Genomic DNA, 15,973 nt, shown 5'->3' with positions numbered 1-15,973 from the left:
AAATAGAATTTATGGAAACATTTTTGACTTCGACAAATGGCAACTTGCAAATGATGGTATATCAGCGTGGTTCACGATCGCAAGTAGGCATTTTCCCCCAATTTTTTGGGATCGCATTTTTTGCTACTGGTCTGTGTAGTTGAGTAGCAGTTTGTAAAAAATGACTCGCATTTTGCGATGCGAATCCAGGTAAATCGAACACTGATTAGTTAACCTAAAAGCACAAAAACTGGACACAAAATAGTTTAATCCACCTTGATATGAATTTATTTCAAAAACATGATGAATTGGATATACATATGTGTCAAGGGAATCACGATCAAGGGAAATGAGTCGGATGTCGCTTATATTGATTTTGAGATATTGGCAAAGGAAGTGTTAAAATTCTTTTGTTTTATATTGTTTTCAGCGATTGATAAATTGACATAACTTCACAAAGAACATTCGTATCAACATGGGGTTTTCAGTTTCCCAAAGCCTTAAATGTCCTCTTATAGAAACATTGTGTAAAACTCATTTTCAACCAGGGCCGACTTGTGACTCATTCCCCTTGATCATGTCACATTTATGCAGACTGTGCAAGTGACAATGTCATCAGTGAGTTGTCTCAAAACAAGTAAATTCAGCTATAATTTTTAACTAGACAGACGGCGGTTCTCGGATGTCACGGTTTTTCGACGCACAGCGTCGACCGTGATGCCTCCACCTAAGACCCATACAATGATTTTAGTAAGTTGACCTTAGATGACCCCCGAGTCAACCCGAAATGACCTTCCAAAAATTTGGCTCTAAATGTTAACTATACCCACCAAATTTCATGCCCATACAACAATTTATGACCTCAGATGACCCCTGGGTCACCTTGGATGACCCCGAGATGACCTTCCAAAATTTGGCTCTAAATGTTGACTGTACCTACCAAGTTTCATGCCCATATAACAATTTTAGTAATTTGACCTTAGATGACATTCACCTGGGTGACCCCGGATGACCCCAAAATGACCTTCCAAAAATGTGGCACTAAATGTTGCCTATACATATTGTACCCACCAAGTTTCATGCCCATACAACAATTTTTAGTAATTTGACCATTCCAACAAACTATTTTAGGAGGTACCGGAGGAGGGGGGTACCTTAGATGGTTATAAAGCACTAAGCACATGATGTTCCCAAGGGGTTCTCTCAGCTCAAGGATACAGAAAAAATTAGTTTGACTGATCTTCAACATACTGTTCTCGAGTTGAAAGAAAAAAGGTCAAAGCCAGGGGTGGTTATTTTTGTTTGGCCACACAGGGGTCAGAAACTCAAAGTGCTCTTATTTCAACGAAAATATGATGTAACATTTATAAGTCAAATAAAGTTAATAGTTTGCACTGTTTATGCACTTTGTTACTGCCAGACCCTGACAAGGAAGGTCTACCCCAAGATTTCATATAATAGGGCCTATCATATCATATTTACTTTTTCTGAATCCTTGAGTTGATGCAACCAAGTGCGAGAATCCTTTTGAATTCTCCCAATAGAATTTTGCAAGAATCCATGGATTCTCGCCATATAACTTTGTATGATAAATTGAAATAATCCATTTAGATTCTTGCAATTTTGTTGATGAGATCTTTGCGAGAATGGATTCTCGCCGAAATTCTGACCCTGGGTATGATTTTACACAATTTGAGCAAGTTTGAAATTCAATGACGCCTGAAGGACTGTGCTGACCTTTGATTGACCCCTACATAAGATTTGGGCTACTTTTCAATTTTGTGAACATCTTTAATAATAGTAGCCATGTTCTGATGGTCACAGAATTCTTGAGGATTGGCGTACTTGAGAATTGCGATTCCTATAAGTCAATCCCAGACTGCATAACCACCCCCACACAACTCCATTGAAGCCTGAAATCCTCAGAGTGTGCAATGCCTGCTCTGGAGCTGACTGTGACCTCTACAATGCCACACCAAATTAAGATTAATTGTAAACACTCAAGATTTTGGGAAATTGTGAAAAAAAAATTGTGGATAAATTTGGAGGCAAGTGGCAAACTAAAGGATTTGATCTTTGAGAGTGTTTACACAAAAAACAAAACGCCCTCCATGTGGACATGGACATGCAATCACCCAACACATGAACAACAATTTTGCTACCGAGGGGGGCCACTCAAGTACCGTATTTCGTCAAATAAACGCCCCCGGGGGCGTTACATTTTCCCAAGGGGGGGCGTTTATTAGAGGTCATTTCTAGCACGAAGATTCCAGTTAACATCATTAGGTAAGCTTAAAAGTCACCAGCCCTCGAATTAAGGATCTGAAGGGGCACGGCAACTTTTTTAGGGCAAGTTGACAATTGCCTTGGATTTCCATTGAAAAGGCGAGGCAGCACGGCAATTTGTAATATTTCAAAAGGGCATCACGGCAACTGTTTAAAATTTGAGAAGGGCCCCAAGGCAATTTCTCAAAAGTAAAGAAAACTCACATTAGCAATCATGATAGATGATTTTAGTGCTTATCGAACATTGGTCTTCAAATATTGAAGTTCGCAAGTATACAATGCGGAAAGAATTGGGGAATTCCCTTTTATTTCAGTCTGTAGCTATATCGATTTGGATTAGGTTTGTACTTGTGTGCAGGGTATACCAGAATTATTCTGTCCTTTCTAACACCAAAGGTTAAGGTATTTTCCTTAAAAAATTGCAAAATATAAATATGCAAATTAGCTCATTATAATATATGTAAATGCTACATCAGCATCCCCTGGACATCATCAGCTATCACCACAAGCATTAAGCATAAAGTCATTATAGTCTACTCTACTGATGAGCTTAATCATGTTCGCAAATATTTTGATATGAACGTAGGCCTATACTACAAAACAGGTTTCCTTATTTGGTAAAATATGCAAATTATCTCATTGAAATATTTAGTGACTATGACTGAATGCACTAAAAATATGTTTTTAATTCAGTGATATAACACAATAGATTTGAAGTTGTTTTACTCCACCAGACAATGATTTTGGGCAAAAAAACAATTTAACACCATGGAATTTATAATCATGTTTAAGTGAGGGTATATATATGAATCCAACAGATATAAGAATTAATTTCGAAAATGTCCAGAAATCAAATAATAAATTATCTTAATTAGGCATAGTGTCCTTTCAAAAAGGTCATGGAAGTGAAAATAATAAATGTAAACAGTTAGAAAGTCGGCAAAAGTGACCTTAGCATAGGCGTCAGTGTTGTAGTCCTCGAGTACTGTCCTCGGCCTCGAGGACTCCTCGAGGACAGGTTTTGAAGTCCTTGGTCCTCGGACATGCAGTCCTTGGCCTCGGACGTGTAGTCCTTGGCCTTGGCCTTGGCCTTGGACCTCAAAGTCCTTGGTCCTCGACAACAAGGACCGGACAAGGACAGGCAAAATCATCAAAAATGCAGGCAAATGTTTAAAGTGTGGAAGAGTACAATCTCATGATCTGCTGTTTAGTTATGAATTAAAACTAGACCTATTTAGAGAAACATGACAAGGATAGCTTTTTATTGTACCTGATTGAAATACAAAACAGTTTGTCAATATTTTGGTGCACTCTTAACTATCATCTTTGCTCTTTGCAAAACATGCACATGGAGGCCAAATATGTGGTTTTATATAAAAATTCCACTCGGCTAATATGATTCCTAAAATAGGAATATCGAATAGACACAAGAGGTTCTTTAGATATTTTAAGAAACTCATTGGACGCTACTCTAGGGCATGTTTCGATTACCGGGTAGGCCTAACTGTGATCAAATGAATTTCATCTATTTTGGGTTAATCTCATCAGCTCACAGAATTAAATGCGGATCAAACACATAAGTGTGCTATATTGTAATTTTCAATACTTGTCTAGATAAGGGATCGAACAACCCAAAAGTCCTATTAACGAAAATCCTTCCGCTAGGGAGGGGGGTTCGAAAAGTCAGATTATGTTTGTATAAAAAGTCATTAAAACATCGGTCAAAGTTGATCTTTAAGGATTTAATATAAAATTTCAGTATTTTCTGAAGTAGGCCTACAATATTGAAATTTTACAGTGGCTGCTTCAAAATGATTTAAAATCTAGAGTACTCGGAACCTGCAATTTGTAAGTTAATTGTGTCATTGTTTGTAAGCAGCTGATTTTTTTTTATTTGAAAATCAAGTAAGTCCTAATTATTATTTTTTTCGTGCCAAAAAGGTACGAAGAAAATATCCTAGCATTGTCGCACCCCCATCCACCATAGCAATGGCACTGTATCCTATGCATAGGTTGAGTTTTTGATAATTGACACTTGCGTTAGAGGGGAGGGTGGAGGGGGTTAGCGTTCTAGCGAAAGGACTTCCGTTTATAGGACTTCATCAAACTTTTGGGTTGTTCTCTAAGACTAAGAAACAAATCGATATAATGAACAAGTTGGGTTTTGTTGGTTGAAACTAGGATAAAGAGTTCATTTTAGGCATGTTTAGTTTATAAAGTTATATAGATAGGCTTACTGTGCAGCGTTATTTAAAGTTGTTGACGACAATATGACCCCCGATTGGGCGTGGTTTAGTATGGTTCATTATTATGAAAGTCCTTGGTCCTTGGCCTTGGACTCGGAGACAAAAGTCCTTGGCCTCGGAGGGTTGTCCTTGGCCTCGGACACCATGTCCTTGGCCTTGGCCTCGGACACCAAGTCCTTGGCCTTGGCCTTGGCCTCGGACATGAGGTCCTCGACTACAACACTGATAGGCGTCCCTTCAAAAGGTCATAGAAGGGGAAATAAATGTAAATAGAAGTCGGCAAGACTCATCACAAAGGGGTTGTCGGCAAAACTGTCTTCTGAGGTCAGCTTTGAGTTTAGCATAGGTGTCCCTTCAAAAGGTCACATAGAAGGGAAAATAAATGTAAATACAAGTCGGCAAGACTCATCACAAAGGAGTTGTCGGCAAAACTGTCTTCTGAGGTCAGCTTTGAGTTTAGCATAGGTGTCCCTTCAAAAGGTCATAGAAGGGGAAATCAACGTAAATAAAAGTCGGCAAGGACCTTAGAACTCATCACAAAGGAGTTCACAATGGAGTGGTCGGCAAAGTCCTTTGAGGTGCAGGGCACCGACGGCAACTTCTTTAGAGGGCACGGCAAGTGACTGCCGTCGGTAAAGGACATATTTTGAGGGCATTGCGGCAGTGGGGTTGGGCACCCACGGCAATATGCCGACGGTGCCGTGGGTTAATTCGAGGGCTGAAAGTCACGCTAAAATGACGAACTATGAACTTTTGACACTGACTTTTGGTTCACTTCCGGGTTGCTGATGCAGATTTTCGCCATTTATTGCTGCTATTATCAACGATGTGCGCAACTTGGTAAGCTTACTACACAAGATAGCATGGAAATATTTTGAAATCATTAATAGAAAAGGTCATAGAAGGGGAAATAAATGTAAATAGAAGTCGGCAAGACTCATCACAAAGGGGTTGTCGGCAAAACTGTCTTCTGAGGTCAGCTTTGAGTTTAGCATAGGTGTCCCTTCAAAAGGTCACATAGAAGGAAAATAAATGTAAATACAAGTCGGCAAGACTCATCACAAAGGAGTTGTCGGCAAAACTGTCTTCTGAGGTCAGCTTTGAGTTTAGCATAGGTGTCCCTTCAAAAGGTCATAGAAGGGGAAATCAACGTAAATAAAAAGTCGGCAAGGACCTTAGAACTCATCACAAAGGAGTTCACAATGGAGTGGTCGGCAAAGTCCTTTGAGGTGCAGGGCACCGACGGCAACTTCTTTAGAGGGCACGGCAAGTGACTGCCGTCGGTAAAGGACATATTTTGAGGGCATTGCGGCAGTGGGGTTGGGCACCCACGGCAATATGCCGACGGTGCCGTGGGTTAATTCGAGGGCTGAAAGTCACGCTAAAATGACGAACTATGAACTTTTGACACTGACTTTTGGTTCACTTCCAGGTTGCTGATGCAGATTTTCGCCATTTATTGCTGCTATTATCAACGATGTGCGCAACTTGGTAAGCTTACTACACAAGATAGCATGGAAATATTTTGAAATCATTAATAGAGTATGACATGAATACAAATTATCAATTTTCATATTAAAAATACAAAACATCTTGAATTCTTTTTTTTTTTTTTTTTTTTATGTCCACCATAAATAATTTTTTTTTTTTTTTTTTTGAAATTCGAGTATAGTCCCACCCCCAATTTTGAAAAATGTTCACCCAAAAACGGGGTGGGACTATACTCGCGTCAGTACGGTAATACACATTTTATGGCAAATCATTAAAAATTGATATTTTTGATATTTAACAGTACTTGAAGTAAACTTTATAAATCTGATGATTTATACTTAGCGATGTATGTAGATGGGATGAAAAGCCGACGATCAATTGAAAATTTTGAGCTTTTGTATTGAAGATATGAATTTTTTCCCAAAACACCCAAAAAAATTAGGTCTTTTTGGGAAAAAAATCCATATCTTCAATACAAAAGCTCAAAATTTTCAATTGATCGTCGGCTTTTCATCCCTGCTACATACACTTTAAGAATATATCATTAGATTTATATAATTTACTTTCGAGGACTGTTATATCAAAATTTGAAAAATATCAAATTTTTATAATTTGTCATAAAATTTGTATTATATTGTGATTTTCAAAAATTAAAATTATTTGATATCAGAAAGACAAGCTTCGTATTCAGAATGCAATTCGATAGGTCTAAGGTGCTCTCATGTCCCACAAAAAATATTGTCGAAACGCAATAAACGCTCATTTTAGATCCCTTAATAAGGTAATTTAATATAAAATTTACCCCTAATGAGTTTTTGGCTAGTAAAAATGAAAAAAATGTACCCTTTTTGGACTTGTATAAATTTACCAAAAATTTGAAATGATACCCTACACAAGTTATTCAGAAATCAGAAAACTACCCTTATTCTTGAAAATCAGTGTTTTTTAGACCCTAAATGCGCCATGCGCGTAACTTGCCTTGCCTAAAAAAACACACCTTTTTAATTGTTTTTTTGGTCACGCATGCGTACAGACCAAATGTGAGTGCCCCCCCCCCCCTGGGTTTTGCTGTCACTCAGCCTTTGGTGAGGAAATTCTTAATCCAATCTCAATGTCTGACAATATACATTGTAACTCCATGTTTAATAAATTTGCCTATAAAGTGGAATCTCCATTAGTCACATGTAAGTAAAATGACATCCTACTCCCTTATTTGTTTTTTATTATCTTTTCACAAGACACAAGCAAAGTGCCCTGCTTTTATTTTCATTGGTTTTTTTTCCTTCAAAATCACAAGAATCAATCAAAATCACACAAGAAAATACTCCCAAAGAAGTTGTGCAAACAAAATGTAATTGAGTTTATTCAGTGACAGATTATCCTGATGTACTGCACTCTCCTTCAATGAAGAACATATTAGGCAAACACTCCAATAATAATGGCAAAACAACTATCTATCAATGCACTGAAGCACTGAAAAGAAATTACCACACATGTGGCATGTAATCTTATAACAATTGGGCTATTATTAAACCCCATCAAAATTGTTTATAATTTTGTCTCCTAAAGCATAGTAAGACACAATCACAAATTTTGTGGGTACTGGGAGTGGTCAACTAAAAATTTTACAATACAAGTTGTGTGTGGCGTGTGGTACAGACAAAAATGCACATTTTGAAAAAAAATATTGGATCAGCTAATTGTGCTTGAAAACAAACAATTTGTGAAGAAAAATTTAAAATAGTGAATGTGAAAACTGTCCAACCTTGATGGCAATTATTGTTGATGTGTGGGAAACAGTTTACCAGTACATCCTGACTTAATTTTCTGGAATGTTGAGCTGGTACCACTGTGAGCTGGGACCTTGTTCATCATTTTGTTCACCCTCCCCCCAAAACAATTCAATATTAAAGCCAGTAAGTTATAGTCCTATTTACTCACACATCTATGCAGGGCAGACACTTGCAATGCAGGGTCAAACAATTTCAGTAAAATACACAGCCTTCCCAGATAAGTGAAAAGGTCACTGCTCCAAATGTTCTTGCAGAAACTTGAAATATGTACATGTATGAATCCCTGGCACAGAATTAAAGACAGAGTACCGGGACTCGACCGTCATCTTGATACAGGCATGGAGCAAAAATTGGGGGGGTATTAGGTTTCCCTCGGATTCGTTGTCATGCAAGCCTCGTTGTGAAACTCTTAAAAGGTTAATAATTGGCATAATTTTTAAAGCTGTGTCCGAGAGATACTGGTACAGTATGCCTTAACTTTTTCCTGTTCAAAGAAGAAATGAACTGACTGGGAACGAAAGGAATTTTAAGTTAAACCTGTTCTGACCCCTCATATTAGCACACCCCCAAGCATACCTCCCGAGAGACTTTCGAACCCCCAACCTCCATGCATCTGAAATTGTCAACTCCTCACTTCCCAGCAAGCACTGTTCATCTTAAATATGTTTTTTGGATATTTAACCTGAAAATGCAGGTCAACATACTTATAGCATAGAAAATGGGAAACGTCACAGATCACCATTAATTTACATCCTTTGAAACAACAAAAAACACAGACCCTCCCCCATATACATGAAAATTGTAAATTTTGATACTTTTTTGACTAAAAAGATGACACACACGTCCTGTTTTAAAATGAGTGTATACGTCCAAGCTTTGTGTTCACTTCATGAGCGCTACTCTGCGTTGAACGCAGCTTTGATCCGCCAATCAAATTAACAGTCTGTTCCATTGTATGATTGAATTCTACTTAGAACTGTGTTTTTACAGTGTACGACTGTATGCTCACCAAACAAGAAGAGAGTGCAGTTCTTCTCTGGAAGTTTATAATTTGTATCTGATCAGTTGTTTGATGTGGTCATTTATTAATTTTTCTAACAAAAAACATTGTATATAATGTTCAATTCTAGTCTTTTCTAGACCTGGACAATATCAACAGCTATCACACTAATCACAGATGTGATGCGATCAAGCAAAATCAGTCGGAAATCGGAAATATTGATTTTGAGATATAGCCAAACAAAGGAAATATTTTGTTTTCTGTTGTTTTGGAAACTCTTTAATTGCTCATGAATATCTTTGGAACTAACTGGTTGTTCAATTTCAGTGGGGTTTTCAGCAAAATGAAGCTTTGTAAATTATGCTTTTTCCTATCCAATAAGAAACTGAAAATTTAATATTTCCGAGTTCCGACTGATTTTGCTTGATCGCATCACATATATATATTTTAAAGCTATTTTTAAACTTAAGGGGGTACTACACCCCTCGATAAATTTGTGTCTATTTTTGCATTTTTCTCAAAAACTAAACACAGTGGTAACAAAAGTTATGTATATGATAGGGGCAAGGAATCCAATTACTACACTGGAATTTCAGTGACCAAAGACAAGCGGTTCATTATTTATGATAAAAAATAAGGTACCGCTAGGATGTACCTCATTTCCTATCATATATACTAAGCCGCATGTCTTGAGTCACTGAAACTTCAGTGTAGTAATTGGATTCCTTGCCCCAATAATATAGATAACTTTTGTTACCAGTGTGTTATTATTTTTTGAGAAAAATGCAAAAATATTCACAAATTTACCACAGGGGTGTACCCCCTTAAGACAGATTTTTTTGTTTCTATATCAAATTATTCATCTTTTTCTGATTTTTTGTGGTAATTTTTATTCTATAAACTGTACATTTGTGTGCACATTTACGCTATTTACATATATTGTAACATTTAAATTAGCCAAATAATATGACTTATTCCTTACATTTCATGATCAAATGTTTTTTGGAAAATTTCCTTGCCACTTGTTAGTTTTTGGGGGTTATTTTTTGTGTTATACCATTATACAAGTGTCTACCCCTTGCAAAGATGCAAACAAGATTTAATTTTTAGAAAAGTGCCATCATTGTTAATTTTCCTTAAAAATGATAAGAGTTTTACATTTAATACAACCGTGATAACTTGGGTTTATAGCGATGAAACCTGGAGAGAACTAAAATTTGTGACTTTCCAACTCACCTCCAATCTATTCTCCAGTTGTTTCTGACAGAAGTTACATTTCTGTGGCCCAAAAGACTGACATTCAGAGCTGTGTCTTCTCTTATCCCGTCCCAGACAATTCTGACTGCAATATACACCAATCTTGCATCGTGAACATGGCACTTTGTCCCCTGGCTTACGACAATACCAGCAATGGCCTCGTCTTACATCCGACATGGCTGGAGGATCTTTCTCGCCGAAGTTTGAGACTGCAATTAAAAAGGTCACATCAGTAAATGAACATTTTGTTCTGGAACTGATTATTCGGAATACTCAGTACCCCCGGTATGTAAGGTTTGCCTTTTCTATAGGTAAGTCTCAACTAAAAAAGGGTTGTCCCAAAACTCAACTAGGTTGTTTGAAAACAAGTGCAAAATGCCTTTTTTTTTACTTGGTATTTGTATGGTATTTTGAGAAAAAAATCTTTTCCGGAAAAAATTATTTTAAAAAAAAATCTGCATTTTTTTTTCATATTGCGCAGTTTTACAAATGCGTGCGCGAGCTGTGAGAAAAACTTATTTTTGGCCTTATACGTACTGGGACTGGGGTAGTCTGTTTGATCTCACTTCCCTGGTTATTCTTATGTGTCCCTCTCCCTTTTCTTTTCAAAGACAAAGTCCACAGAACCACCGCGATTTTCACCTATGCCCAGCGAGGTCACGTCACACTCGGTGTGACGTGCCCTGAACTCCCAATAACTTTCGTAAGCGACAGACAAATTGCAGGAAAGCGTGCCAATTTAAGCTTCCTGTAATATCTATTGCACATAACGTACGAAGTCACAAACTTACAAACTTCAATATGCACTTCAAATACTTCAGACCAGCTGTTAATTATTACCGATCCTGTAGAATAACTTACATAATCTTCAATTTCATGGAATCCCGTTGCTCAGAATTGCAAATGTCATTTTTACCTGTCAAATCCGCTGTGTATGTGCTCAGAGATTTTATGATATGCTCCATAAATCATGTGAAACTGACTTTATACCACTCGCTCGCGAAGCCTCCGGCTACCTCGTGGCATGACGTCATCATGGACGTGTACAAAATTTCCGATGGGCGCCTTATTTATTTGTAACCCGTTTTGTGATTGGTTGCAAACACCATTCATCGCAATGGTAAGCCAATCAATGAAGGCGACGGCCTTTTACGGTATGAATTAATGTGACCCGCCAGTAAAGTACGTCTAACCTGATTGGTTTACAAAACTACTTGGATAATTGCTAAGCCAGTCAGCGTGCTCGATGCTTAACAACCTGGTCGAGAGTTTTTTTTTTTTTTAATAGGCGAATTCACATGGTGATCCAGCGATCGAGTATAAATTCAGCATGACTTCAGCTTTAACAGGTGCAATAACAATATGTGGACACAATCAGTGACATTTACACAATACAATAATGAATTATTTATGACATGCATGGGCTGGATTTTACGATCGAGGTAAGGTTTTCGGCCTGTCCCTGCGTGAATATCGTTACTTTTCAGCATCAAAGATACTTGCGATGAGCAGTTTTTTGCGGACACTTTGATAACAGGTAACTTTTATAGGTCATAGGGTAGAAACGATAGTTGTACAATTGTACGAAAATATACATTTTGTTATAGGCCTAAAATGTTTACAAAAATATATTGTAGGTAACCTAGGCAAACCTTAGTTAACACATTTACTAGTCAGCGAATTCGCCGAGACCGGGGCCCCAACACAATGCATATTTACATCGAAATTTGAATTTTTTTCGAGAATAGGTGGGTGAAGGAAACCTACATAAATATGTTTTCTATACTTCACTTGACCCAAATATATGATTTTTTATGGTGATAATCAAGTCGCATATGGAATTTTAGAGGATTTTGATAGCAGTTCCATTAAAAAAGCTGTTATCGCCATGAGACTAAGATCTAGAAACACCCCGAAATGCCGTTTTGGGGAATTTTGCTAGCTGAATCTTTTTGATGAAAGTCAATCTTTGACAAGATGTAACTTTGCTCACGGAAAGTGCTATGAAAAAAAAGGTTTTCAGTTTTGGCTTAGTTTACTCAAGGGCTTTATTTTGATATATAAAATGATGCAATTTGATGGCAAATTTGAATTCACCTAGGATACCTATATATATTGTTCCGTACGTTGTGCATGTATTCAGTTGTTCGACGTATAATTTTCACCCTTGTGTTTTGTTACTTTTGTACTGCATGTTTACAGCCGTTTTCACCAAACGTTTGACAAACAATTGCCGATCACAAACGTTTGTCATACATTTACGTAAACGCCCGTAAACGTTTGGCAAACGTTTTGATCGCTAAAGCCTCCAGCATACTTTCCTGCCGCTTGCCGCAGCAAGCGGCAGGGCGTTTCAACCAATGACAAGCCTTGATTGTGTCCGTTTGTCTGCAACACGCGTGCGCGCATGCGCCACGCCGCTCAGCGACAGCGGCAAGCGGCAGGGTAATATGAAACCAGCATAAGTGTTTGTCAAACGTTTGGCGAAAGCGGCTATGTAGGACATGGAGCTGTTTCTTTTAGCTTCTTTTTACAGTCTATGAAAAGCTTTCACATGTACATAAGAAGAACAGGCACGCGCAGTCACTGTGTGATGCTGCATTATATCTGGTTCCATACAGCAATGCTGCATGCTGCTGCTTGCATTCTTGATGGCATTCGCCTATTAAATCATGAAATATCATGAGATTTGGATTTACCCCGAGATTTTACTCACTCTTTCTCCGGCAATCTTTTGATGTACAACTTCGCTGAACTTCAAGAGAAATGAGACTGACTCAGCAATGTGTATGTGCAGTTAACTTAGTCACAGAACTGTAGAAGTCGGATAAAATTGTGAGGTTGAAAATCTACTCGAAAAGTGTGCAACAGGTCTGCTCCACAGCTGACATCTTGAGTCAGAGAGTCTTTCTACTGAACGCCGCGATGCACATGGCCTGGATGACCGTCGTTGATGTGCTGCTATATTAATAGACGAATGGTTGCAAATAAACCAATCAAATCAAGCGTATTTTCTTACTAACGCTTTAACAAATTATTTGATTGGATCAAAGATCGATCGCTCATTTCGAGCGATTACAAATTTAAGCTGAGATTTGACAGCACAGCTGTCACTTGCAACATCATCCGTTCATATCCAACATCAAAAATAATTGCCTATCAGTATAGGGTATTTGGAACTTCGCTAACTAAGATTGTGATTTATCAAGTGGCTGACCCAGAAATGACCATTCGCAGCGGGAAACGGAATTGTGGATTTTGATTGGTGGAAAGTGATGTGGAGTGGAGTGTGGTGGGCGTGGCCCCAGACAAACAAGTAATGTCTATGGGCGTGGCGTGGTACATTCAAGCAGAAAAAAGGGAGAGATTCCAATTAAAATTTGTTGTGCTTATAAAAAAAGCAAAAAATATATTGACTGAATATTGTTAAAATGATTTTTTTTTCTCGTAGGGCCTAGCTATATCTTGTTTTACAAGCAATATGAAATCAATCAATTCTATGACAATCATTCTGCTGGGCAAATAATGCTTTGTATCAATTTTGGTAATAGGCCTATCGAAAGATGTAGCCTGTAGGCCTATCTTGAATTCCGATGGAATTATTCAGAACAGGAAATTCTGCTTGGCATTTTAGAATAAGAAGAAAGATTTTTAATTCTATGATAATCTGGTCCATGGGGGCCAAAGGAGGCATTTTTGAAAATTGAGTTTCTAAATTTATAATTATTACATTATACTTACAGTAGGCTATCATTTACTGAAAACACAAAAGGTCTAAAGTTATGAAGTTTTTTGATGTCTATTTTCTTATGTATTTTATTGTTTTTTCACTCCATATTTTTACCTTTATCTCAGTTTATCTCAATTTGCCGCCGTTGGCCCCCATGGACCAGATTGTGTCACATATGTATATTGGAAAATATTACTTTAGGCCTATTGGTCAAAATCAATTCGGCCTGCGCGCCTACATTATGCCCCGCGATATGGCCAAATGGAACTTATTAAAACTATATTGCAAAGCTATCCTCTTTCAACTCGGGTCCACTCACTTCTGGTACGGTACTTGCATAATTCACATGTTTATTGTGACACGATCTGGTCCATGGAATGACAATTGAATTACTGTAATTATTACATTATACATACAATAGGCTATCATTTACTGAAAATACCAACGGTCTAGCATACTTGGTTCTAAAGTTATGAAGTTTTTTGGTGTCTATTTTCTTATGTGTTTTGTTTTTTTACTCCATATTTTTGCCTTGATCTCAGTTTCAAATTTGCCACCTTTGGCCCCCATGGACCAGATTGTGTCACATTATGCATCTATGAAAACTGTTCTTTTTGCAGTGGCGGTGCCAGGAATTTTTTTCCGGGGAGGCATTGAGGGGGCAAAGTGAATTTCAGGGGGGCAAAATCAACAAATTTTGCGCAAAATTACCGCAAAAAGGTGAAATTTGTGTAATTTTGGGTTTTTACTGGGGGAACCAGGGGGGGCAAGAGTTCTGACTGGGGCATTTTCCCCCTCATGCCCCCCATGGCGCCGCCACTGTCTTTTTGTGTGTGGAGTGCAGATGATTGTAAATGGAAAGAGAAGTATTTGTCTTTGTTTGTAAAAAGACTTGCTTTGTGAAGGGGGCCGATAATTTTTGCATTTACATGTTATTTCTTTCCCCTGCTCACCTGACTCAAGTACATGGATTAAAGTTGCAGAGGAAAAAATGTAAATCCCTGGGAATGGGGGCTGTATGACATAAACGGAGATGGCCTATATAAATCATCCCCTAGACTGGTTCTATTTTGGAAAAATCGTCTACCAACCGGCAAATTTGAGTAAAAGTTGGTAATCAGCTTATTTCAGCGTTATGCGGGGGCTTTCAGGGTTATGCGGGGGGGGGGGGGCTTAATGGCTAAAATCGCCAAAAAACGGCTGATTTTACGTGATTTTTAACAAAGTGTGGGGGGCTTCAGCACCCAAAGCCCCCCCCTGTCACCCGCTACATATCTCAAAATTTGTGCAGCCTTTACCAAGCTTTTGTTACGAATGAACAAACGGAAGGACACTGCAAGAGTTGGCTTCACCGCTAAAAAGACATGAGGGGGGCTCAGAGGGGCTTTCAGCGTTATGCAGGGGGGCTTAATGGCTAAAATCGCCAAAAACGGCTGATTTTACGTGATTTTTAACAAAGTGTGGGGGGCTTCAGCACCCAAAGCCCCCCCCTGTCACCCGCTACATATCTCAAAATTTGTGCAGCCTTTACCAAGCTTTGTTACGAATGAACAAACGGAAGGACACTGCAAGCGTTGGCTTCACCGCTAAAAAGACACACCGGTAGTTTTCCTCAACAAACAAATATTTTCATCTATAATTGCATTCTTATATCAGTAAAACATTCATTTTGTATGAAAATTCAATCAATACACAGTGAAACAAAGAACCCAAACAATAAACAACTTTATATTATTAAAATGTCTGATCATTTTATTATTCTCACAAAAACTCAAGTGTTGTACAACACAAAACAAGCAATGTAGTTGTACCTATGCTACATAGCACAATCACAATTAAACTTAGAATTCCATATACACATCATAAATAGAGACTTAAAATCAAAAACTTAATTTCATAATTTTTTCACAGGTTAGAAAGGCAAGGTCTATGATATAGAAACATGGAAAAAAGGAAACCAAACTTGTGTTCTATGTTATGTCAATATTATACATACAAGTTGGGATTGGTTAATGTTTGAATTAATGGGAATAAGTTAATTGCTGTATATATACTATAGAATAAACCAGTTTTAGCATATTATGTGAATTGTGAACAATCACTGTACACATGCTCAGAGGTCAACCTCAAGAATTCAAGAGGTCAAATCTTTAACCATTGAAAGGTCAACCTCAAAAGGTCATCTTCAATA

At 37.9% G+C, this 15,973-nt stretch overlaps 1 protein-coding gene across 4 annotated transcripts in view; it reads right to left on the bottom strand.

The window, feature by feature from the left end:
* LOC140135476 (uncharacterized) overlaps positions 1-12,945 on the bottom strand; it is a 46,945-nt gene extending 34,000 nt beyond the window's left edge. For all 4 annotated transcript variants that reach the window (XM_072156989.1, XM_072156992.1, XM_072156990.1 and 1 more), the window contains exons 1-2: positions 12,769-12,945; positions 10,032-10,261 (exon numbers count right to left, since the gene is read on the bottom strand). In XM_072156989.1, coding sequence (XP_072013090.1) covers positions 10,032-10,229 — 198 coding nt within the window. In that variant the 5' untranslated portion in view covers positions 10,230-10,261; positions 12,769-12,945. The remainder of the gene's footprint in view (positions 1-10,031; positions 10,262-12,768) is intronic.
* Between the last annotated feature and the right edge of the window lie 3,028 nt (positions 12,946-15,973).

This window comes from Amphiura filiformis, chromosome 16 (genome assembly GCF_039555335.1).
Source record: "Amphiura filiformis chromosome 16, Afil_fr2py, whole genome shotgun sequence".
NCBI classification, from domain to species: Eukaryota; Metazoa; Echinodermata; class Ophiuroidea; order Amphilepidida; family Amphiuridae; genus Amphiura; species Amphiura filiformis.
The sequence above is the reverse complement of the archived record's forward strand: the minus strand, read 5'-3'. Positions and strand labels throughout refer to the sequence as shown.